General features: G+C 49.7%; 1 protein-coding gene and 1 long non-coding RNA gene across 11 annotated transcripts in view; both read right to left on the minus strand.

Annotated features, from left to right (window-relative positions):
* Window positions 1-14,095, minus strand: part of LOC310698701 (TNF receptor-associated factor 2-like) — a 22,080-nt gene extending 7,985 nt beyond the window's left edge. For 4 of the 10 annotated variants that reach the window (XM_083486104.1, XM_083486097.1, XM_083486105.1 and 1 more), the window contains exons 1-7: window positions 13,735-14,083; window positions 12,220-12,298; window positions 11,225-11,323; window positions 9,776-9,850; window positions 9,625-9,699; window positions 5,771-6,970; window positions 1,072-1,249 (exon numbers count right to left, since the gene is read on the minus strand). In XM_083486104.1, coding sequence (XP_083342230.1) covers window positions 1,072-1,249; window positions 5,771-6,970; window positions 9,625-9,699; window positions 9,776-9,850; window positions 11,225-11,323; window positions 12,220-12,298; window positions 13,735-14,039 — 2,011 coding nt within the window. In that variant the 5' untranslated portion in view covers window positions 14,040-14,083. Of the gene's footprint in view, window positions 1-1,071; window positions 1,250-5,770; window positions 6,971-9,624; window positions 9,700-9,775; window positions 9,851-11,224; window positions 11,324-12,219; window positions 12,299-13,734 lie in introns of all 10 variants that reach the window. The other 6 variants (XM_083486103.1, XM_083486102.1, XM_083486100.1 and 3 more) reach the window with 3 other exon arrangements.
* Window positions 14,096-17,910: 3,815 nt separating this feature from the next.
* Window positions 17,911-23,215, minus strand: LOC310698132. Its single transcript, XR_014521351.1, has 10 exons — window positions 23,144-23,215; window positions 23,047-23,077; window positions 22,155-22,926; window positions 21,077-21,186; window positions 20,914-21,020; window positions 20,318-20,763; window positions 19,213-19,321; window positions 18,379-18,518; window positions 18,208-18,246; window positions 17,911-18,083 (listed from the first exon to the last, which is right to left on the minus strand). It is a non-coding gene; the product is annotated as an uncharacterized lncRNA (long non-coding RNA).
* Window positions 23,216-25,830: the final 2,615 nt, after the last annotated feature.

Here is a 25,830-nt window from a genome sequence, read left to right on the forward strand (position 1 = left end):
TGGAAGGAGGGAAGGGAAAAGTCAGGGAGGAGGAGAGGTAGGAAGGAGGGAAGGAAAAAGTCAGGAAGGAGGAGAGGAAGGAAGGAGGGAAGGAGGGAAGGAAGGAAGGAAGGAAGGAAGGAAGGGGAAAATAAAAGGAAATGAAGGGAGAGAGGGAGGGAGGAAAGAGATGTGAAGGAATAGAAGGAAGGAAGGAAGAAAGGAGGGAAGGAAAAAGTCAGGAAGGAGGAGAGGAAAGAAGGAGGGAAGGAGGGAGGAAAGAAGGAAGGAAGGAAGAGGGAGGGAGGGAAGGAAGGAGGAAGGAAGGAGGGAAGGAAGGAAGGAAAGAAAGAAGAGAGGAAGGAAAATGGATGGAAGGAAGAGGAGAAGCAGGGAAGGAAGGAAAGAAGGAAGAAAGGGGGACGAGGAAAGAATGGAGGGAGGGAGGAAAAAGAAAGGAAGCAGAGAAAGAAGGAAGGAAGGAAGGAAGGAAGGAAGGAAGGAAGGAAGGAAGGAAAGAAGGAAGGAAGGAAGGAGGGAGGGAGGGAGGGAAGGAAGGAGGGAAGGGGGAAGGAGGGAGGGAAAGAAGGAAGGAGGGAAGGAAGGAGGAGAGGACGGAAGGAGGGAAGGGGGAAGGAGGGAGGGAAGGAAGGAAGGAGGGAGGGAGGGAAGGAGGGAAGGAGGGAGGGAGGGAAGGAGGGAGGAGGGAAGGAAGGAAGGAGGGAGGGAGGGAAGGAGGGAGGGAGGGAAGGAAGGAAGGAAGGAGGGAAAGAAGGAAGGAGGGAGGGAGGGAAGGAGGGAGGGAAGGAAGGAAGGAAGGAGGGAAAGAAGGAAGGAGGGAGGGAAGGAAGGAAGGAAGGAGGGAGGAGGGAAGGAGGGAGGGAAGGAAGGCAGGAGGGAAGGAAGAAGAATGGAAGAATAGAAGGAAGGAAGATAGAAAAGGAAGGAAGGAGGAAGCGTCAGGAAGGAGGGATGGAGGGAGGGAGAGAAGGAAACAGGAAGGAATGAAGGAAGGAAAAGGAGGGAGGGAGGGAAGGAAGGAAGGAAGGAAGGAAGGAAGGAAGAAAGGAAACAGGAAGGAAGTCCACCCACCCGGCGAGAAGACAGCCGGCGCCCTTCCGGCCACCGCTTCCTGCCTCTTCCGCCCCACTTCCTCCACCTTCCAGATCAAGACGCCGTCGTAGGTCGCCTCTTCCGCGCGCCGAAGCGCCGACTCCACTTCCGCCAGCGACGACTCCTTCTGCGCCAGGTTCCTCTCCAGGCTCCGGATCTGTGGGGCGGGGTGGGGGGGGTCAGGGCAAACCGGATTGACTCCGGTTTGGGCTTTTTTGGCTTGAGATCCGGGGGAAAGAGCCGAAAGTGGAGCGACTCCGGTTTGGCGCGCCAAACTTTCCTATTTCTAGACATCGGAAATCAGACTTGACTCCGCTTTGGGGCTCCAGACTGACTCCACTTTGGGGCTTCAGCTTTCTAGATAAGGGAAATAAGACTGACTCCAGACTGACTCCGCTTTGAGGCTCCAGACTGACTCCGCTTTGGGCCTTCCTTTCTCAGAAAGGGGAAACGCGGCAAAGCAGAGTGACTCCAGTTTGGGCTTTTCTTGGTTTGAGATCCGGGGGAAATTTGGTGAAAGTGGAGTGACTCCACTTTGGGGTTTCAGCTTTTTAGACGAGGGTAATCAGACTGACTCCGCTTTGGGCCGTCGTTTCCCGGAAAGGGGAAACGCGGCAAACCAGATTGACTCCAGTTTGGGGTTTTTTCGTTTGAAATCCAGGGAAAACGGGAAATGGGGCGAAACCGGAGTGACTCCAGATTGACTCCACTTTGGGATTTCATTTCCCAGAAAGGGGCAACGCAGCAAACCGGATTGAGTCCAGTTTGGGGCTTCAGACTGACTCCACTTTGGGGCTCCAGACTGACTCCACTTTGGACCTTCCTTTCCCGGAAAGGGGAAACGCGGCAAACCGGATTGACTCCACTTTGGGGGTTTTTGTGATCTGGGGGAAACGGGGAAATGGGCTGAAAGCAGAGTGACTCCGGTTTGGCGCGCCAAAGGGCCTACCTAACCTTCCTATTTCTAGACACCGGAAATCAGACTTGACTCCGCTTTGGGGCTCCAGACTGACTCCGCTTTGGGGATCGAGACTGACTCCACTTTGACTCCGCTTGGGGGCTCCAGACTGACTCCACTTTGACTCCGCTTGGGGGCTCCAGACTGACTGAAATTTGGTGAAAGTGGAGTGACTCCACTTTGGGGTTTCAGCTTTTTAGACGACGGTAATCAGACTGACTCCGCTTTGGGCCATCGTTTCCCGGAAAGGGGAAACGCGGCAAACCACATTGACTCCACTTAGGGGTTTTTCCGTTTGAAATCCGGAAAAAACGGGAAACGGGGCGAAACCGGAGTGACTCCAGATTGACTCCACTTTGGGATTTCATTTCCCAGAAAGGGGCAACGCATAAACCGGATTGAGTCCAGTTTGGGGCTTCAGACTGACTCCACTTGGGGGCTCCAGACTGACTCCACTTTGCGGCTTCGTCTCCCGGAAAGGGGAAACGTGGCAAAGCAGAGTGACTCCAGTTTGGGCTTTTCTTGGTTTGAGATCCGGGGAAAATGGGGAAATGGGCTGAAAGCAGAGTGACTCCGGTTTGGCGCGCCAAAGGGCCTACCTAACCTTCCTATTTCTAGACACCGGAAATCAGACATGACTCCGCTTTGGGGTTCCAGACTGACTCCGCTTTGGGGATCGAGACTGACTCCACTTTGACTCCGCTTGGGGGCTCCAGACTGACTGAAATTTGGTGAAATTGGAGTGACTCCACTTTGGGCTTTCAGCTTTTTAGACGAGGGTAATCAGACTGACTCCACTTTGGGCCACCGTTTCCCGGAAAGGGGAAACGCGGCAAACCAGATTGACTCCAGTTTGGGGTTTTTTCGTTTGAAATCCGGGGAAAACGGGAAATGGGGCGAAACCGGAGTGACTCCAGACTGACTCCACTTTGGGGCTTCGTTTCCCGGAAAGGGGAAATGCAGCAAACCAGATTGAGTCCAGTTTGGGTTTTTTTGCTTGGAAAAACGGGGGAAATGGGGCGAAAGCGGAGTGACTCCAGACTGACTCCACTTTGGGGTTTCGTTTCCCGGAAAGGGGAAACGCAGCAAACCAGATTGAGTCCAGTTTGGGGCTTCCGACTGACTCCGCTTTGGGGCTCCAGACTGACTCCGCTTTGGGGCATCAGACTGACTCCACTTTGACTCCACTTGGGGGCTTCCGACTGACTCCGCTTTGGGGCATCAGACTCACTCCACTTTGACTCCCCTTGGGGGCTCCCGACTGACTCCGCTTTGGGGCTCCAGACTGACTCCACTTTGGGGCATCAGACTGACTCCACTTTGACTCCACTTGGGGGGCTTCCGACTGACTTCACTTTGGGGCTCCAGGCTGACTCCGCTTTGGGGCTTCGTTTCCCGGAAAGGGGAAACGCGGCAAACTGGATTGACTCCAGTTTGGGGTTTGGTTTTTTTTGTTTGTGATCCGGGGGAAAGGGGCAGAAAGCAGAGTGACTCCGCTTTGGGGCTCCAGAGTGACTCCACTTTGGGGCTTCGTTTCCCGGAAAGGGGAAACGCAGCAAACCAGATTGAGTCCAGTTTGGGGCTTCCGACTGACTCTGCTTTGGGGCTCCAGACTGACTCCAGTTTGGGGCTTCGTTTCCCGGAAAGGGGAAACGCAGCAAACCAGATTGAGTCCAGTTTGGGCTCTTTTGGTTGGAAAAACAGGGGAAATGGGTTGAAAGCGGAGTGACTCCAGACTGACTCCACTTTGGGGCTTAATTTCCCGGAAAGGGGAAACGCAGCAAACCAGACTGAGTCCAGTTTGGGGCTTCCGACTGACTCCGCTTTGGGGCTCAAGACTGACTCCGCTTTGGGGCATCAGACTGACTCCACTTTGACTCCCCTTAGGGGCTCCCGACTGACTCCGCTTTGGGGCTCCAGACTGACTCCCCTTTGGGGCACCAGACTGACTCCCCTTTGACTCCACTTGGGGGCTTCCGACTGACTCCGCTTTGGGGCTCCAGACTGACTCCACTTTGGGGCATCAGGCTGACTCCCCTTTGACTCCACTTGGGGGCTTCCGACTGACTCCGCTTTGGGGCTCCAGACTGACTCCCCTTTGGGGCATCAGACTGACTCCCCTTTGACTCCACTTGGGGGCTTCCGACTGACTCCGCTTTGGGGCTCCCGACTGACTCCACTTTGGGGCATCAGACTGACTCCACTTTGAGTCCAGTTTGGAGCTTCCGACTGACTCCGCTTTGGGGCTCCCGACTGACTCCGCTTTGGGGCATCAGACTGACTCCACTTTGAGTCCAGTTTGGAGCTTCCGACTGACTCCGCTTTGGGGCTCCAGACTGACTCCCCTTTGGGGCATCAGACTGACTCCACTTTGACTCCACTTGGGGGCTTCCGACTGACTCCGCTTTGGGGCTCCAGACTGACTCCACTTTGGGGCTTCGTTTCCCGGAAAGGAGAAACGCAGCAAACCAGATTGAGTCCAGTTTGGGCTTTTTTGCTTGGAAAAACGGGGGAAATGGGGCGAAAGCGGAGTGACTCCAGACTGACTCCACTTTGGGCTTCGTTTCCCGGAAAGGGGAAACGCAGCAAACCAGACTGAGTCCAGTTTGGGGCTTCCGACTGACTCCGCTTTGGGGCTCCAGACTGACTCCACTTTGGGGCATCAGACTGACTCCACTTTGACTCCACTTGGGGGCTCCCGACTGACTCCGCTTTGGGGCCTCAGACTGACTCCACTTTGACTCCACTTTGGGGCTCCAGGCTGACTCCGCTTTGGGGCTTAATTTCCCGGAAAGGGGAAACGCAGCAAACCAGATTGAGTCCAGTTTGGGGCTTCCGACTGACTCCGCTTTGGGGCTCCAGACTGACTCCGCTTTGGGGCATCAGACTGACTCCACTTTGGGGCTCCCGACTGACTCCGCTTGGGGGCTCCAGACTGACTCCACTTTGGGGCTTCGTTTCCCGGAAAGGGGAAACGCAGCAAACCAGATTGAGTCCAGTTTAGGGCTCCAGACTGACTCCGCTTTGGGGCTCCAGACTGACTCCACTTTGGGGCTTCGTTTCCCGGAAAGGGGAAACGCAGCAAACCAGACTGAGTCCAGTTTGGGGCTTCCGACTGACTCCGCTTTGGGGCTCCAGACTGACTCCACTTTGGGGCTTCGTTTCCCGGAAAGGCGAAACGCAGCAAACCAGATTGAGTCCAGTTTGGGCTTTTTTGGTTGGAAAAACGGGGGAAATGGGGCGAAAGCAGAGTGACTCCAGACTGACTCCACTTTGGGGCTTCGGTTCCCGGAAAGGGGAAACGCAGCAAACCAGATTGAGTCCAGTTTAGGGCTCCAGACTGACTCCGCTTTGGGGCATCAGACTGACTCCACTTTGACTCCCCTTAGGGGCTCCCGACTGACTCCGCTTTGGGGCTCCCGACTGACTCCGCTTTGGGGCATCAGACTGACTCCACTTTGAGTCCAGTTTGGAGCTTCCAACTGACTCCACTTTGGGGCTCCAGACTGACTCCACTTTAACTCCGCTTTGGGGCTCCAGGCTGACTCCGCTTTGGGGCTCCGTTTCCCGGAAAGGGGAAACGTGGCAAACCGGATTGACTCCAGTTTGGGGGGTTTTTTTGTTTGTGATCCGGGGTAAAGGGGCAGAAAGCAGAACGACTCCGGTTTGGGGCTCAGAGTTTCAGGGCTGGAACCGGATCGGGACCCCGGCCCCCCGAACCTTGTGGCTCAGCGCTTCGGCGCGCTCCTCTTCCCGGCGCCGCTCTTGCGCCGATTCGGCCGCCAGCCGCTCCACTTCCCGGTTCAGGACGCAGACGATCTTCTCTAGGGTGGAGGCCTTGAGTTCGAGGGCTGACCAATCAGGGGCCCCCAGGACATGGGGGTCTGGGGCCCCCAGGACATGGGGGTCTGGGGCCAAATGGGGGTCCCTGATTGGTTGGGGGTCTGGGGCCGGATGTGGGGCCCCAAGGAAATGGGGGTCTTGGGCTGAATGGTGGCCCCTGGTCGGATGGGGGTCTGGGGCCGGATGTGGGGCCCCCAGGAAATGGGGGTCTGGGGCTGAATTGGGGCCCCTGATTGGATGGGGGTCTGGGGCCAAATGCAGGGCCCCCAGGAAATGGGGGTCTGGGGCTGAATGGGGTTCCTTGGCTGAATTTCGGGCCCCTAGGAAATGGGGGTCTTGGGCTGAATGGTGGCCCCTGATCGGATGGGGGTCTGGGGGCAAGTGGGGGGCTTGGGAGGGATTCGGGGCCCCAAGGAAATGGGGGTCTTTGACCAAATGGGGGTCTGGGGCTGAATCGGGGGCCCTGGTTGGATGGGGGTCTGGGGCCAAATGCAGGGCCCCCAGGAAATGGGGGTCTGGGGCTGAATGGGGCTCCTTGGCCGAATTTCGGGCCCCGAGGAAATGGGGGTCTGGGGTTGCATTGGGGGCCCCAGGCAAATGGGGGTCTTTACCCAAATTGGGGGGCCCAACCAGATGGGAGTCTTGGGCTGAAGGTGTGGCCCCCAATAAATGGGGGTCTCGGACCAAATGGGGGTCTTTAGCCGAATTGGGGGCCCCAGCCAGGTGGGGGTCTGGGGCTAAATTGGGGGCCCCAATCCGATGGGGTTCCTGGACTGAGTTTAGGGCCCCCAATAAATGGGGGTCTTTCGCCAAATCGGGGCCCCCGATCAGATGGGGGTCTTGGACCAGATCGGGGCCCCCGACTAAATGGGGGTCTGGGACCAGTTGGGGGTCTTTGGCCGAAGCTGGGGCCCCCAATAAATGGGGCTCTGGGGCCAGTTGGGGGTCTTGGACCAGATCGGGGCCCCCGAATAAATGGGGGTCTTTGGCCCCCAGCCGGAGGGCGAAGTTCAGGAGTAGGCCGAGATGTTCCGGAAAGTTCTGGGCCTCGTGGAGGGGCAGGGCCTCATTCTCCAGCTGCGAAAGCGGGGGGAAGGAAGTAGTATTAATACTCAGAGCAGTACTACGAGTAGTAGAAAGCAATAGGCAGGAGTCTGAAACAGAGGCGTCAGGGTATTAATGCTGTTAGTGCTACTTGTAGTATTGGTCTGAGTAGTAGCACTGTGGTTACTCGGAGTATTCGGAGTATTGGTAGTATTGGTAGTACCTGGAGTATTGATAGTGTTGGTGGTACTTGGAGTATTGGTAGTAATGGTGGCACTCGGAGTTCTGGTGGTATTGATGCTACCTGGAGTATTGATAGTGGTGGTGGTATTTGGAGTATTGGTAGTAATGGTGGTGCTTGAAGTGCTGGTAGTATTGATACTACCTGGAGTATTGATAGTGTTGGTGGTATTTGGAGTTTTGGTAGTGGTGGTGGTGCTTGAAGTGCTGGTAGTATTGATACTACTTGGAGTATTGATAGTGTTGGTGGTGTTGGTGATATTTTAAGTATTGGTAGTAGTGGTAGTACTTGGAGTACTGGTAGTATTGGTGGTACTTAAAGCACTGGTAGTATTGGTGGTAATTGAAGTATTGGTGGTATTGGTACTAGTGGCAGTAGCGAAAATATTGTGGTATTTGTGGTATTTGAAGTATTGGTAGTATTGGTACTAGTGGTAGTATCTGAAATATTGTGGTATTTGTGGTATTTGAAGTATTGGTGGTATTGGTACTAGTGGTAGTATCTGAAGTATTGTGGTATTCGTGGTATTCAAAGTATTGGCAGCATTGGTACTAGTGGTAGTATCTGAAGTATCGATAGTATTGGTGGCATTTGAAGTATTGGTAACACCGATAGTATCGATAGTGCCTGGAGTATTGATAGTATTAATGGTGCTGGTGGTAATTGAAGTATTGGTGCTAATGGTAGTACTTGGAGTACTGGTTGTATTGGTAGTACTTAAAGCACTGGTAGTATTGTGGTATTTGAAGTATTGGAAGCGTTGGTGCTAGTGGTAGTATCCGAAGCATCAATAGCATTGGTGGTATTTGAAGTAATGGTAGTACTGGTAGTATTGATAGTGCCTGGAGTATTGATGGTATTAATGGTGCTGGTGGCATTTGATGTACTGGTAGTAATGGTGGTAACTGGAGTGCTGGTAGTATTGGTAGTACTCAAAGTAATGGTAGTATTGGTGGTATTTGAAGTATTGATAGTATTGGTACTAGTGGTATCTGAAGTATTGATAATATTTGTGGTATTTGAAGTATTGGTAGTATTGATAGCACCTGGAGTATTGATAGTATTGACGGTGTCGGTGGTAAAAGTATTGGTAGTATTGGTGGTACTTGGAGCACTGGTAGTATTGGTGGCGCTTGAAGTATTGGTAGTATTGGTAGTGCTCAAAGTATTGGTAGTGGTGGTAGTATTTGAAGTATTGATAGTGTTGGTAGTATTGGTGGTATTCAAAGTATTGGTAGCGTTGGTAGTACATGAAGGACTGGTAGTATTGGTGGTGCTTGTAGTAAGGGTGGTATTAGAAGTATTGGTAGTACTGGTAGTACATGAAGTACTGGTAGTATTGGTGGTGCTTGTAGTATTGGTGGTATCTGAAGTGTTGCTAGTACTGGTAGTACATGAAGTACTGGTAGCATTGTTGGTGCTTGTAGTATCGTGGTATTTGAAGTATTGGTAGTACTGGTAGTACTTGAAGTACTGGTAGTATTGGTGGTGCTTGTGGTATTGATAGTATTATTATTACTAATGCTATTGCTATATTGCTATTATATTATATTACATTATATTATTACTAATGCTATCACTATATTACTATTATATTATGACTAATGCTATTACTATATTACTATTATATTATGTTATTACTAATACTATCACTACATTACTATTATATTATTACTAATGCTATCACCACATTACTAATGTATATTATACTATACCATATCATAATTACTAACACTATTACTATATTACTATTACTATTAGTAATAATATAAAATAGTAATAGCAATAGTAATATAGTAATAGTGTTAGTAATTATGATATGGTATCACTACATATCACTATTATATATACTAATGCTATCACTACATTACTATTATATTATATTATTACTAATACTATCACTATATTACTATTATATTATTATTAATGCTATTGCTATATTACTAATGTATATATTATATTATATTATTACTAATAATATTACTATGTTACTATTATATTATTACTAATACTATTACTACATTACTATTATATTATATTATTACTAATACTTATATTACTATATTACTATTACATTACATTACATTACATTACTACTAATACTATTACTATATCACTATTATATTACATTATAACTAATACTATCACTATATTACTATTATACTGCTATCATATTATATTACTAATACTATCACTATACTGATACCACATCACCACCACTGCAATAATACTGAGCATACTAATACTCCCAATACTACTACTATGTTACTAATATATGTTATTACATCTATACCACATTATACTACTAATATTACTACATTGATACTCGCACCACAATAATACTGACCAGACCAACACGCCCAACGACACTAATACCAATCCTACTCCTCCTCCTACTCGCAGCAACGTCGCCCCCAACCCACCCCGAGTAGCTACTCGCACTCACCACCTCGCCGCAGCCGACGGGCCGGAAGCGGCACGCCACCCGGAACCTTCCGCAGCTCCGGACGTGATCGGCGAACTGAGGGAAAGGAGGAGGAAGGTCAGGATGATACCCGGAGTAACGTTACTCCACCCCCGGGGCGAAGGCGGCTCACCGATTCCCGCGGGACGTCCGTCTTCCCGCAGCCGTCGCAGGTGAGGGGGAACTTGGGGCAGGTCTCCTCGTGAGCCTGGAGGGGGAGTAAGGATGGTTACTCGGGGTTTACTCAGAGGTTAGAAATGAGTAAGACGTTGGAGGCGGCCACATCATACATAATAGTACTCATAATAATAATAATAATAATAATAATAATAATAATAATAATAATATCCCAACCTCCCTGGCCAAAGCTGGGCTCAGAGCGGCTAACGTCATACATAATAGTACTAACAGTACTACTACCACTAGTAGTAGTAGTAGTAGTAATAACAACAATAATAATAATAATACCACTCTCCCCGGCCAAAGCCAGGCTCAGAGCGGCTAACATCATGCATGATAGTACTACTACTGCAGAAATAGTAATAGTAGTAGTAATAGTAATAGTAAACTTTATTTCTATCGCACCCTCAATGGCCAAAGCCGGGCTCAGAGCGGCTAACATAATACATAATAGTACTAGTACTAGTACTAGTACTACTACTACTACCACCACCACCACCACTACCACTACCACCACCACCACTACTGCTGCTGCTACTACTACTACAGTAATAATAGTAATAGTAATATCCCAACCAACCCCCGGCCAAAGCTGGGCTCAGAGCAGCTAAATCCGTACATACTACTACTACAGTAATAATAGTAGTAATAGTAATAATTTTTATTTATATCCCACCCTCACTGGCCAAAGCTGGGCTCAGAGCGGCTAACCTCATACAGAAGAATACTAATACTACTACTAGTACTACTAGTGCTACCACCACCACCACCACCACCACCACTACTACTACTACTACTACTAATAACAACAATAATACTCTCCCTGACCAAAGCCGGGCTCAGAGCAGCTAACATAATACATAATAGTGCTAATAGTACTACTACTACTACTACTACTAATACTCTCCCTGACCAAAGCCGGGCTCAGAGCAGCTAACATAATACATAATAGTGCTAATAGTACTACTACTACTACTACTACTCTCCCTGACCAAAGCCGGGCTCAGAGCAGCTAACATAATGCATAATAGTGCTGCTGCTGCTGCTGCTGCTGCTACTGCTACTACTACTACTACTCTCCCTGACCAAAGCCGGGCTCAGAGCAGCTAACATAACACATAATAGTGCTAATAGTACTGCTACTACTACTACTACTACTACTACTAATAATAATAATAATAATACTCTCCCTGACCAAAGCCGGGCTCAGAGCAGCTAACATAATACATAATAGTGCTAATACTACTACTACTACTACTACTACTACCACCCTCCTCAGCCAAAGTACTGGGACGCCAGGGTCATCCAGCCTGACCCCCTCCCCAAACGCGGGAATTTCGACCAATAAGTAGAGATGAATGAGCCGGGATTTGAACCCGTCGCCCGGAAGCCAAGTACTCACCTCATACTCCTTGACGGTACCTTTCCAGGGACAGTCCTTGCGGAGGCAGGCGGCCGGGAGACTTTCCACCTCGCGCCGGGCGGCGTTATCGGGGAAAGCCTGGCGGAAGAAATTAAGCAGAAATAGTAGTAGTAGTAGTAGTAATAGTAATAACAATAACAATAATAGTAATAATAATAAAGCCAGAAAGAGAAGCGGCGAGAGAGAATAATAGTAATAGTAATAGTAGTAGTGGTGGTGGTAGTAATAATAATAATAATAATAATAATAATAATAATAATAATAAAGCCTGGAAGAGAAGCGACGAGAGAGAAAAGTAGTAGTAGTAATAGTAATAATAATAGTAATAATAATAATAAAGCCTGGAAGAGAAGCGGCGAGAGAGAATAATAGTAATAGTGGTGGTGGTAGCAGTAGCAGTAGCAGTAATAGTAGTAGTAGCAATAGTAATAATAATAATAAAGCCTGGAAGATAAGCGACGAGAGAAAAAAGTAGTAGTAGTAGTAGTAGTAATAATAATAATAATAATGCCTGGAAGAGAAGCGGCGAGAGAGAATAATAGTAATAGTAATAGTAGCAGCAGCAGCAACAGTTGTAGCAGTAGTAGTAGTAGTAGCAGCAGCAGTAACAACAACAACAACAACAACAACAAAGCCTGGAAGAGAAGCGGCGAGAGAAATAGTAGTAGTAGTAGTAGTAATAACAATAATAAAAATAAAAATAAACAAATAAATAATAATGAAGCCTGGAAGAGAAGCGGCAAGAGATATAATAATAGTAATAGTAATAGTAGTAGTAGTAGTAGTAGTAGTAGTAATAAGGAGGAGGAGGAGGAGGAGGAGGCCTCTTATCAAATGCTCTTTATTCCAATAAATAGCGGGGTAAGCCTGGCAGAAGAAAATCGTCAGAAATAATAATAATAGTAATAGTAATACTACTACTACTACTACTACTACTACTACTACTACTACTACTACTAATAGCCTCCGCTCACCGTGGCGCTGTCCAGGACGGAGACGCCCTCTTCGTACAGCCCTTCCCGGAGGCAGGCGGCGCAGGGCAGCGGCCCCGAGCTGCGGGGAGAGAAAGATTATTATTATTATTATTATTATTATTATTATTATTATTATTATTATTATTATTATTATTACTACTACTACTACGGATCCCAGGCCGGGCTGATTGACACACACACACATCTCTCCTGTTCATACAATGTTTTATCCCACTTGACACAGTCCAGTGTATTTACTACGACGACGACTATTACTTTTATTATATTGTTGTTGTTGTTGTTGTTGTTTTGTTGCTGTTGTTGTTACTACTACTATTCTGGTTTTGTTGCTGTTACTACTACTACTCTTCTTATTAATATTAATACTATTGTTGTTACTCCTATTGTTTTTTTGTTGTTGTTACTACTATTACTATCCTCCTCCTCCTCCTCCTCCTCCTCCTCCTCCTCCTCCTCTGTTGCTACTATTACTCCTCCTTCTCCTCTGTTGTTGTTACTACTACTCTTCTTGTTGTTAATATTAATACTATTGTTCCTCCTCCTCCTCTTCCTATTGTGGTGTTGTTGTTGTTGTTGTTGTTGTTGTTGTTGTTGTTGTTGTTGTTGTTGTTGTTACTACTACTACTACTACCCTTATCCTCCTCCTCCTCCTTACTATTGTTGTTGTTCGTTGTTGTTACTCCTCCTCCTCTTCTTCCTGTTGTTGTTGTTGTTGTTGTTGTTGTTGTTGTTGTTGTTGTTACTGCTGCTGCTGCTACTACTATTACTCTCCTCTCCTGTTACTACTTCCACTCTTCTTATTTATTAATATTAATACTATTGTTCCTCCTCCTCCTCCTCTTGTTTTGTTGTTACTACTACTACTACTACTACTACTACTACTACTACTACTACTACTACCACCACCCTTAACCTCCTCCTCCTTACTATTGTTGTTCTTGTTACTCTTCTTCTTCTTCTTCTTCTTCTTCCTGTTCTTGTTGTTGTTACTACTACTACTACTCTCCTCCTCCTCCTCCTCCTCCTCCTCCTCCTCCTCCTCCTCCTCCTCCTCCTCCTCCTCGCTGCTGCTGCTACCACTACTACAATTACTACTACTACTACAATTATTACTTTGGTATCCCCGGTCCCGGACCCCCGCAATAGTCAACCCACCAGCTTCTTCAGGCAGTAGGTCAGCACTACTACTACTACTACTACTACTACTACTACTACTACTACTACTACTACTACTACAATTATTACTTTGGTATCCCCGGTCCCGGACCTACTACTACTGCTGCTGCTGCTGCTACCACTACTACTACAATTACTACTACTACTACTACTTTGGTACCCCCGGTCCCGGACCCCCCCAATACTCACCCCACCAGCTTCTTCAGGCAGCAGGCGCACTACTACTACTACTGCTGCTGCTACTACCACCACTACTACTACAATTACTACTACTACTACTACTTTGGTACCCCCGGTCCTGGACCCCCCAATACTCACCCCACCAGCTTCTTCAGGCAGTAGGCGCAGTAGCGGTGGCCGCACTGGGCCTGGAAGGGCCTCCTCAGCAGATCCTCGCACTCGGAGCAGAGGTACTTGCCTTGCACCTCGGCCCGCAGGATCGCCTTGGGGAAGCCGGGAAGCGGGGACTCCAGGGAGCCGGGCGGGGTGCAGGATCCGGCCGCCGCCATGGGGTGAGCCGTGGGGGGAAGCGGCGCCCTGGAAGGGAGTAATAGTTTCGGGGTCAGGTACATTACTACTACTACTACTACTACTACTCTGAAAAGGGATCCGGCCGCCGCCATGGGGTGAGTTGTGGGGGGAAGCGGCGCCCTGGGAGGGAGTAATAGTTTCGGGGTCAGGTTTACTACTACTACTACTACTACTACTACTACCACCACCACTACCACTACCACTACTACTACTACTAAAAGGGATCCGGCCGCCGCCATGGGGTGAATTGTGGGGGGAAGCAGCGCCCTGGAAGGGAGTAATAGTTTCGGGGGTCACGTACATTACTACTACTACTATTACTATTATTACTATTATTATTATTTTACTACTACTACTACTACTACTACTACTAATAATAATAATAATAATACTATTATTATTCTTCTTAAAAGGGATCCGGCCGCCGCCATGGGGTGAATTGTGGGGGGAGCGGCGCCCTGGAAGGGAGTAATAGTTTCGGGGTCAGGCACATTATTACTACTACCACTATTACTACTACTACTACTACTACTATTCAAAGGGATCCGGCCACCACCATGGGGTGAACTGTGGGGGGAAGCGGCGCCCTGGAAGGGAGTAATAGTTTCGGGGTCAGGTATATTATTACTATTATTGCTGCTGCTGCTACTACTACTACTATTATTACTATTACTATTACTATTACTACTACTACTCTTAAAAGGGATCCGGCCGCCGCCAGGGGGTGAATTGTGGGGGGAAGCGGCGCCCTGGAATGGAGTAATAGTTTCGGGGTCAGGTACATTACTACTACTACTACTACTACTACTACTACTACTACTGCTACTGCTACTGCTACTGCTACTACTCTTAAAAGGGATCCGGCCTCCACCATGGGGTGAACTGTGGGGGGAAGCAGCGCCCTGGAAGGGAGTAATAGTTTTGGGGTCAGGTACATTATACTACTACTACTACTACTACTACTACTACTACTACTACTCTTATTCTACTACTACTGCTGCTGCTGCTGCTGCTGTTACTACTATTATTCTTAAAAGGGATCCGGCTGCCGCCATGGGGTGAACTGTGGGGGGAAGCGGCGCCCTGGAAGGGAGTAATAGTTTCAGGGTCAGGTACATTACTACTACTACTACTACTACTACTCTTAAAAGGGATCCGGTCGCCGCCATGGGGTGAATTGTGGGGGGAAGCAGTGCCCTGGAAGGGAGTAATAGTTTCGGGGGTCAGGTACATTACTACTACTACTACTACTACTACTCTTAAAAGGGATCCAGCCGCCGCCATGGGGTGAGTTGTGGGGGGAAGCGGCGCCCTGGGAGGGAGTAATAGTTTCGGGGGTCAGGTACATTACTACTACTACTACTACTACTATTCTTAAAAGGGACCCGGCCGCCGCCATGGGGTGAATTGTGGGGGGAAGCGGCGCCCTGGAAGGGAGTAATAGTTTCGGGGTCAGGTACATTACTACTACTACTACTACTACTACTACTACCACCACCACCACTATTATTATTATCATCATCATCATTATTATTACTACTACTACCTTTACTACTACTACTACTACTACTACTACTACTAAAAGGGATCTGGAGGCTGCCATGGGGTGAATTGTGGGGGGAAGCGGCGCCCTGGGGTCAGGTACATTATTACTTTTATTATTATTACTACTACTACTACTACTACCACCACTATTATTATTATTATTATTATTATTATTATTATTATTATTATTATTACTATTATTATTATTATTAGGGATCCGGCCGCCGCCATGGGGTGAGTTGTGGGGGGGAAGCGGCGCCCTAGAAGGGAGTAATAGTTTCGGGGTCAGGTACATTATTACTATTATTACTACTATTACTACCCTTACTACTCTTATTCTTATTATTATTACTATTATTACTATTATTAAAAGGGATCCAGAGGCTGCCATGGGGTGAACTGTGGGGGGAAGCGGCGCCCTGGAAGGGAGTAATAGTTTCGGGGTCAGGCACATTATTACTATTATTACTACTCTTACTACTCTTACTCTTACTCTTACTCTATTACTATTATTAAAAGGGATCCAGAGGCTGCGATGGGGTGAATTGTGGGGGGAAGCGGCGCCCTGGAAGGGAGTAATAGTTTCGGGGTCAGGTACATTATTACTACTACTACTACTACTAATATTATTACTATTACTATTACTATTACTATTACTATTACTATTAAAAGGGATCCGGCCGCCGCCATGGGGTGAATTGCGGGGGGAAGCGGCGCCCTGGAAGGGAGTAATAGTTTCGGGGTCAGGTACATTATTACTATTATTATTATTACTACTACTACTGATATTATTACTATTACTATTACTATTACTATTAAAAGGGATCCGGCCGCCGCCATGGGGTGAATTGTGGGGGGAAGCGGCGCCCTGGAAGGGAGTAATAGTTTCAGGGTCAGCTACATTATTACTATTATTACTACTATTATTGCTATTCTATTATTATTATTATTATTATTATTATTATTATTAGGGATCCGGCCGCCGCCATGGGGTGAATTGTGGGGGGAAGCGGCGCCCTGGAAGGGAGCAATAGTTTCGGGGTCAGGTACATTATTACTATTATTACTACTATTACTACTAGTATTACTACTACTACTACTACTACTATTAAAAGGGATCCGGAGGCCGCCATGGGGTGAATTGTGGGGGGAAGCGGCGCCCTGGAAGGGAGTAATAGTTTCGAGGTCAGGTACATTACTACTACTACTACTACTACTGCTGCTGCTGCTGCTGCTACTACTGTTATTATTACTACTACTACTACTACTACTACTACTGTGAAAAGGGATCCGGCCGCCGCCAGGGGGTGAATTGTGGGGGGAAGCGGCGCCCTGGAAGGGAGTAATAGTTTCGGGGTCAAGTACATTATTACTATTACTACTACTACTGCTGCTGCTGCTGCTACTATTATTATTAAAATAATAGTACGGAGGCCGCCATGGGGTGAATTGTGGGGGGAAGCGGCGCCCTGGAAGGGAGTAATAGTTTCGAGGTCAGGTACATTATTACTATTATTGCTATTATTACTATTATTACTATTCTATTATTATTATTATTATTATTATTATTATTATTATTATTATTATTATGGATCCGGCCGCCGCCATGGGGTGAATTGTGGGGGGAAGCGGCGCCCTGAAAGGGAGTTGTAGTATTATTACTATTATTACTATTACTACTATTACTACTACTACTACTACTACTACTACTATTAAAAGGGATCCGGAGGCCGCCAAGGGGTGAATTGTGGGGGGAAGCGGCGCCCTGGAAGGGAGTAATAGTTTCGAGGTCAGGCACATTATTACTATTATTATTATTATTATTACTACTCTTACTACTCTTATCACTATTCTATTATTATTATTATTATTATTATTATTATTATTATTATTATTAGGGATCCGGCCGCCGCCATGGGGTGAATTGTGGGGGGAAGCGGCGCCCTGGAAGGGAGTAATAGTTTCAGGGTCAGCTACATTATTACTATTATTACTACTATTATTGCTATTCTATTATTATTATTATTATTATTATTATTATTATTATTATTATTAGGGATCCGGCCTCCGCCATGGGGTGAATTGTGGGGGGAAGCGGCGCCCTGGAAGGGAGTAATAGTTTCGGGGTCAGGTACATTATTACTATTATTACTACTATTACTACTAGTATTACTACTACTACTACTACTATTAAAAGGGATCCGGAGGCCGCCATGGGGTGAATTGTGGGGGGAAGCGGGGTCAGGCTGGATGACCTGGAGGGGTCCCTTCCCTCTCTATGATCCCCTCCTCACCGCCTTGGAGGACCTAGAGAGGTCCCTTCCCTCTCTATGATCCCCTCCGAACCGCCTTGGAGGACCTAGAGAGGTCCCTCCCCTCTCTATGACCCCTTGCAGGATCCGGACGCCATGTTGGGCGCCCTGGAAGGGAGTTGTAGTTCCGGGGTCAGGCTGGAGGACCGGGAGGGGGAACCGTCTGGCTGGAGCCTTCTAGGGTTTCGAGAATGTGGTCTCTATGGTCGCCGAATGGCGGCCTGGAGGACCTAGAGAGGTCCCTTCCCTCTCTATGACCCCTTGCCAGGGCTTCCTTCCCTCTCTATGATCCCTGGAGGGTTAATGTCTGGCTCGAGCCTTCTAGGATTCTGAGCCTTCCCTCTCTATGGTGCCCTCTTAGGGGTCCCTTCCCTCTCTATGGTCCCTTCCCTCCCTATGGTACCTCTCTATGGTCTCTTGCCAGGGGGTCAGGCTGGATGACCTGGAGGGTCCCTTCCGGCTCAAGCCTTCTAGGAATCTGGACCTTCCTTCTCTATGACCCCCTCATAACCACCTGGAGGATCTAGAGAGGTCCCTCCGCTCTCTATGATCCCCTCATAACGTGCTGGATGACCTGGAGGGTTCCCTTCTGGCTCGAGCCTTCTAGGATTCTGAGCCTTCCGTCTCTATGGTCGCCTCATAATCCCTTGCAAGGGGGTCAGGCTGGATGACCTGGAGGATTCCCTTCCCTCTCTATGATCCCCCAATAACCGCCTGGATGTCCTAGAGAGATCCCTTCCCTCTCTATGATCCCCTCCTAACTGCCTGGAGGACCTATAGCAATTCCTTCCCTCTCTATGATCCCCTCATAAGCGCCTGGAGGACCTATAGCCATTCCTTCCATCTCTATGATCCCCTCATAAGCGCCTGGAGGACCTATAGCAATTCCTTCCCTCTCTATGATCCCCCAATAACCGCCTAGATGTCCTAGAGAGATTTCTTCCCTCTCTATGATCCCTTGCAAAGAGGTCAGGCTGGATGACCTGGAGGATTCCCTTCTGGCTCGAGCCTTCTAGGATGCTGGGCATTCCCTCTCTATGGTCCCCAAATAACTGCCCTCTCTATGGTCTAACGGCTGCCAAGGGGGTCAGGCTGGATGACCGGGAGGCTTCCCTTCCCTCTCTAGGATCCCCAACAACCACCTGGAGGACCTAGAGAGGCCCCTTCTAGGATTCTGGGACCTCCATCTCTATGGTCTAACCCCTTCCAAGGGGGTCAGGCTGGATGACCTGGAGGGTTCCCTTGCGGCTCGATCCTTCTAGGATTCTGTGTCTTTCCTCTCTACGATCCACTAAGAAGCGCCTGGAGGACCTAGAGAAGTCCCTTCCCTCTCTATGGTCCCTTGCAAGGGGGTCAGGCTGGATGACCTGGAGGACTCCCTTCCTCTCTCTGATCCCCTCATAACTGCCTGGATGTCCTAGAGAGGCCGTTCCCTCTCTATGGTCCCCTCATAACCGCCTGGAGGACTGGAGAGGTCCCTTCCTGCTCTATGGTCCCCTCATAACTGCCTGGAGGACCTTCCCTCTCTATGGTCCCCTCACAACCGCCTGGATAACCTAGAGAGGCCCCTTCCCTCTCTATGGTCCCTTCCAAGGGGGTCAGGCTGGATGACCTGCAGGGGTCCCTTCCCTCTCTATGGTCCCTGGCCACGGAGTCAGGCTGGATGACCCTGAGGGTTCCCTTCTGGCTCGACCCTTCTAGGATTCTGTGCCTCCCATGTCCATGGTCCTCTTATATTCCCTTCCAAGGGGGTGAGGCTGGATGACCTGAAGGGGTCCCTTCCCTCTCTATGGTCTTGCAAGCGGGTCAGGCTGGATGTCCTGGAGGGGTCCCTTCCCTCTCTATGATCCCCTAGAGAAGTCCCTTCTCTCTCTCTCTATGATCCCCAGACCCTCGGGGCTTCCCTTCTGGCTCCGTCCTTTTGGATTCTGGACCTGCCATGTCCATGGTCCTCTAATATTCCCTTCCAAGGGGGTCAGGCTGGATGACCTGGAGGGGTCCCTTCTAGCTCAAGCCTTCTAGGAATCTGGACCTTCCCTCTCTATGATCCCCTCATAACCCCCTGGAGATCTAGAGAGCTCCCTCCCCTCTCTATGATCCCCTAATAACGTGCTGGATGACCCGGAGTGTCCCTTCTGGCTCGAGCCTTCTAGGATTCTGAGCCTTCTGTCTCTATGGTCCCTTGCCAGGGGGTCAGGCTGGATGACCTGGAGGAGTCCGTTCCCTCTCTATGGTCCCTTAATAACAGCCTGGATGTCCTAGAGAGTCCGTTCCCTCTCTATGGCCCCTTGCAAAGGGGTCAGACTGGATGACCAGGGGGGTTCCCTTCTGGCTCGAGCCTTCTAGGATTCTGGGCCTTCCGTCTCTATGGTCGCCTCATAATCCCTTGCAAGGGGGTCAGGCTGGATGACCTGGAGGGGTCTCTTCCCTCTCTATGATCCCCCAATAACCGCCTGTATGTCCTAGAGAGGTCCCTTCCCTCTCTATGATCTCCCAATAACCGCCTGGAGGACCTATAGCCATTCCTTCCCTCTCTATGATCCCTTGCAAAGAGGTCAGGCTGGATGACCTGGAGGATTCCCTTCTGGCTCGAGCCTTCTAGGATGCTGGGCATTCCCTCTCTATGGTCCCCAAAGAACTGCGCCTTCCCTCTCTATGGTCTAACCGCTGCCAAGGGGGTCAGGCTGGATGACCGGGAGGGTTCCCTTCCCTCTCTATGATCCCCAACAACCACCTGGAGGACCTAGAGAGGCCCCTTCTAGGATTCCGGGCCCTCCATCTCTATGGTCTAACCCCTTCCAAGGGGGTCAGGCTGGATGACCGGAAGGGTTCCCTTGCGGCTCGATCCTTCTAGGATTCTGTGTCTTTCCTCTCTACGATCCCCTCATAAGCGCCTGGAGGACCTAGAGAAGTCCCTTCCCTCTCTATGGTCCCTTGCCAGGGGGTCAGGCTGGATGACCTGGAGGACTCCCTTCCTCTCTCTGATCCCCTCATAACTCCCTGGATGTCCTAGAGAGGCCGGTCCCTCTCTATGGTCCCCCCATAACCGCCTGGAGGACTGGAGAGGTCCCTTCCTGCTCTATGGTCCCCTCATAACTGCCTGGAGGACCTAGAGAGGCCCCTTCCCTCTCTATGGTCCCCTCACAACCGCCTGGATGTCCTAGAGAGGCCCCTTCCCTCTCTATGGTCCCTTGCAAGGGGGTCAGGCTGGATGACCTAGAGAGGCACCTTCCCTCTCTATGGTCCCTTGCCAGGGAGTCAGGCTGGATGACCCTGAGGGTTCCCTTCTGGCTCAACCCTTCTAGGATTCTGCGCCTCCCGTGTCCATGGTCCTCTAATATTCCCTTCCAAGGGGGTCAGGCTGGATGACCTGAAGGGGTCCCTTCCCTCTCTATGGTCTTGCAAGGGGGTCAGGCTGGATGACCTAGAAGGGTCCCTTCTGGCTCAAGCCTTCTAGGATTCTGTGGAATCTGTCTCCGTGGTCGCCTCATAACCCTTTGCAAGCGGGTCAGGCTGGATGTCCTGGAGGGGTCCCCTCCCTCTCTATGACCCCCTAGAGAAGTCCCTTCTCTCTCTCTCTATGATCCCCAGACCCTCGGGGCTTCCCTTCTGGCTCAATCCTTCTAGGATTCTGTACCTGCCATGTCCATGGTCCTCCAATATTCCCTTCCAAGGGGGTCAGGCTGGATGACCGGGAGGGTTCCCTTCCCTCTCTATGCTCCCCAACAACCACCTGGAGGACCTAGAGAGGTCCCTTCTAGGATTCTGGGACCTTCATCTGTATGGTCTAACCCCTTCCAAGGGGGTCAGGCTGGATGACTGGGAGGGTTCCCTTCCCTCTCTATGATCCCCAACAACCACCTGGAGGACCTAGAGAGGTCCCTTCTAGGATTCTGGGACCTTCATCTGTATGGTCTAACCCCTTCCAAGGGGGTCAGGCTGGATGACTGGGAGGGTTCCCTTCCCTCTCTATGATCCCCAACAACCACCGGGAGGACCTAGAGAGGCCCCTTCTAGGATTCTGGGCCCTCCATCTCTATGGTCTGACCCCTTCCAATGGGGTCAGGCTGGATGACCCTGAGGCTTCCCTTCTGGCTCGACCCTTCCCTCTCTATGGTCCCTTGCAAGGGGGTCAGGCTGGATGACCTGGAGGGGCCATTCCCGCTCTATGATACCCTAATAACCGCCTAGAGTTACCTAGAGAGACCCCTTCCCACTCTATGGTCCCCTATCAACCCCTTGCTGCACGGGGGTCAGGCTGGATGACCAGGAGGAGTCCCTTCCCTCTCTATGGTCTCTCGCAAGGGGGTCTGGCTGGATGAGGGGGGGTTCCCTTCTAGGATTCTGTACCTCCCATGTCCATGGTCCTCGAATAACCCCTTGCAAGGGGGTCAGGCTGGATGACCTGGAGGGGTCCCTTCTGGCTCAAGCCTTCTAGGATTCTGGACCTTCTGTCTCTATGGTCTCTTGCAAGGGGGTCAGGCTGGATGACCCAGAGGGGTCCCTTCCCTCTCTATGATCCCCTGATAAGGGCCTGGAGGACCTAGAGAGGCCCCTTCCCTATATATGGTCCCCAAGGGGTTCCTTCCCTCTCTATGGTCTCCTGCAAGGGGGTCAGGCTGGATGACCCAGAGGGGTCCCTTCCTTCTCTATGATCCCCTCATAAGCGCCTGGATGTCTTAGAGAGGCCCCCTCCCACTCTATGATCCCCTAATATTCCCTTGCCAGGGCGTCAGGCTGCATGACCCTCTAGGATTCTGTGCCCCCCCCCGTGTGAATGGTCCTCCAATATTCCCTTGCAAGGGGGTCAGGCTGGATGACCCGAGGGCTCGCTTTCCTCTCTATGATCCCCTAACGCCCGCCTGGAGGACCTAGAAGGGTCCCTTCCCTCTCTATGATCCTTTGCAAGGGGGTCAGGCTGGATGACCTGGGGGGTCCCTTCCCTCTCTATGATCCCCTAATAAGGGCTTGGAGGACCTAGAGAGGCCCCTTGCCTATCTATGGTCCCCAAGGGGTTCCTTTCCTCTCTATGGTCCCTTGAAAGGGGGTCAGGCTGGATGACCTGGAGGGGTCCCTTCCCTCTCTATGCTCCCCTCATAAAGGCCTGGAGGACCTAGAGAGGCTACTTCCCTCTCTATGGTCCCCAGTCACCCCTTACCAGACCCTCGGGCCTTCCCTTCTAGGCTTCCGGCCCTCCCGCCTCTATTATCCCCTCAGAACCGCCGGGAGGACCTAGAGAGACCCCCTTCCCTCTCTATGCTCCCCTCCCCACCCTTCGCTGGGGGTCAGGCTGGATGATCCGGAGGGCTCCCTCCCCTCTCTATGATCCCCTAACACACGCCTGGAGGACCTAGAGAGGCCCCTTCCCTCTCTATCACCCCCCATTACACTCGGGCCTTCTCTACAGGGCCCGACCCTTCTAGGACTCCAGGCTTCTCGTCTCTATGCTCCCCTCCCCAGGCTGGATGACCAGGAGGTGTGCCTTCCCTCTCTATGATCCCCCCCCGCCAGACCCTCAGGCCTTCCCTTCTAGGCTTCCGCCCCCGTCTCTATGGTCCCTTCATAAAGGCCGGGAGGACCTACAGAGGCCCCTTCCCTCTCTATGACCCTCCATTCCCCCCTCCTTACACTCGGGCCTTCCATTCTGGACCGACCCTTCTAGGCTTCCGGCCCTCTATTATCCTCTCAGAGCCGCCGGGAGGCCCTAGAGAGCCCGACCCTTCTAGGACTCCAAGCCCTCCCGTCCCTATGGTCCCCTCTCTATGGTCCCTCATTACCCCCCCTCATTACCCCTTGATATTCGGGGCCGACCCTTCTAGGACTCCAGGCCTCCCGCCTCTGTGCTCCCCTCGTAAAGGCCGGAGGACCTAGAGAGGCCCCTTCCCTCTCTTCCGGGCCCGACCCTTCTAGGACTCCAGCCCTCCCGTCTCTATGCTCCCCTCCCCAGCCTGGGCCAGGGGGTCAGGCTGGATGACCCGGGAGTTTCCCTCCCCTCCCCTCGTCGCCCCCCGAGTCTCCCCCACTCACCGCCCGGCGCCTCAGCCGCTCGCCCGGAAGCGCTTCCTCAGGCCCCGCCCCTTCCCTTCCGCCCCCTCAGAGCGCCGCGTCCTCCCTGGCCACGCCCTCCCCGTGACGTCACGCCGCTGCGCCGCGCTTGGCCCTTGGAAGGCGCGAGGGGCGCGGCCTGCGCTATTCCCGCCTGGACTTTCCTTATAAGGATAAAAGGGCGTGGCCTCCCTGCCCCTCCGCTCCTTATAAGGCGAAAAGGGCGTGGCCTCCCCGCCCTTCGCTTATTAGGAGCGATGGGCGGGGCCTCCTTGCACTATCCCGCCTTGCCGCTCCTTATAAGGCGAAAAGGGCGGGGCCGGGCTGCGCTTTCCCGCCTGGCCTTTCCTTATAAGGCGAAAAGGGCGGGGCCTGCTTTCGCTCTCCCGCCTCTCCGCTCCTTATAAGGGGAGAAGGGCGGGGCCTTAAATGAAATGAAATGAATGAAATGAAATGAAATGAAATGAAATGAATTAAAATGAAATGAAATGAATAAAATGAATAAAATAAATGAAATGAAATGAAATGAAATGAATAAAATGAATAAAATAAATGAAATAAAATGAAATAAATAAAATAAATGAAATAAATGAAATAAAATGAAATAAAATGAAGGAAATGAAATGAAATAAATAAAATAAATGAAATAAAATGAAATAAATGAAATAAAATGAAATAAAATGAAAGAAATGAAATGAAAGAAATGAAAGAAATAAAATAAATGAAAGAAAATGAAATAAATGAAATGAAATGAATAAAATAAATGAAATGAAATGAAATAAATGAAATAAATAAAATAAATGAAATGAAATGAATAAAATAAATGAAATGAAATGAAATAAATGAAATAAATAAAATAAATGAAATGAAATGAAATAAATGAAATGAATAAAATAAATAAAATAAATGAAATGAAATGAAATAAATGAAAGAAATAAAATAAATGAAAGAAAATGAAATAAATGAAATGAAATGAATAAAATAAATGAAATGAAATGAAATAAATGAAATAAATAAAATAAATGAAATGAAATGAATAAAATAAATGAAATGAAATGAAATAAATGAAATAAATAAAATAAATGAAATGAAATGAAATAAATGAAATGAATAAAATAAATAAAATAAATGAAATGAAATGAAATAAATGAAATAAAATGAAATTAATAAAATGAAATAAAATAAAATGGCTCCTTAGAGTTGGGTTAGAGGTAGAGGTCAGGGTTAAAGGTCAGGGGTTAGGGGGTTGTGTTAGGGTTAGGGGTCAGGGGTTGGGGGTTAGAGGTCAGGGGTTAGAGGTTAAGGGTTTGTGTTAGGGCTGGGGGTTAGAGGTTAGAGGTCAGGCCTTAGGGTTGGGTTGGGGGTCAGAGTTAGAGGTCAGGCATTGGGGGTCAGGGGTCAGGCCTTCGAGTTGGGGGTTAGGGGTCGGACATTAGGGGTGAGGGGTTTGTGTTAGGGTTAGGGGTCAGGCATTGGGGTTAGGGGTCAGAGGTTTGGGTTAGAGGTCAGGCCTGAGGGTTTCGGGTTAGAGGTAGAGGTCAGGGTTAGGGGTCAGGCATTGGGGGTTAGGGGTTTGTGTTAGGGTTAGGGGTCAGGGGTTAGAGGTTAAGGGTTTGTGTTAGGGTTGGGGGTTAGAGGTTAGGCGTTAGGCCTTAGGGTTGGGTTGGGGGTCAGAGTTAGAGGTCAGGGTTAGAGGTCAGGCATTGGGGTCAGGGGTCAGGGGTTTGGGTTAGAGGCCAGGCCTTAGAGTTGGGTTGGGGGTTAGAGATAGAGGTAAGGGTTAGGGGTCAGGGGTTAGGGGTTTGGGTTAGAGGTCAGGCCTTGGGGTTGGGTTGGGGGTTAGAGTTAGAGGCCCGGCATTGGGGTTAGGGGTCAGGGGTCAGGGGTTTGGGTTAGAGGTCAGGGGTTGGTGTTAGGGTTGGGGGTTAGAGATAGAGGTAAGGGTTAGGGGTCAGGGGTCAGGGGTTTGGGTTAGAGGTCA

The sequence above is a fragment of the Podarcis liolepis genome, assembly GCF_965112155.1.
Source record: "Podarcis liolepis genome assembly, chromosome: Z".
Classification (NCBI taxonomy): Eukaryota; Metazoa; Chordata; class Lepidosauria; order Squamata; family Lacertidae; genus Podarcis; species Podarcis liolepis.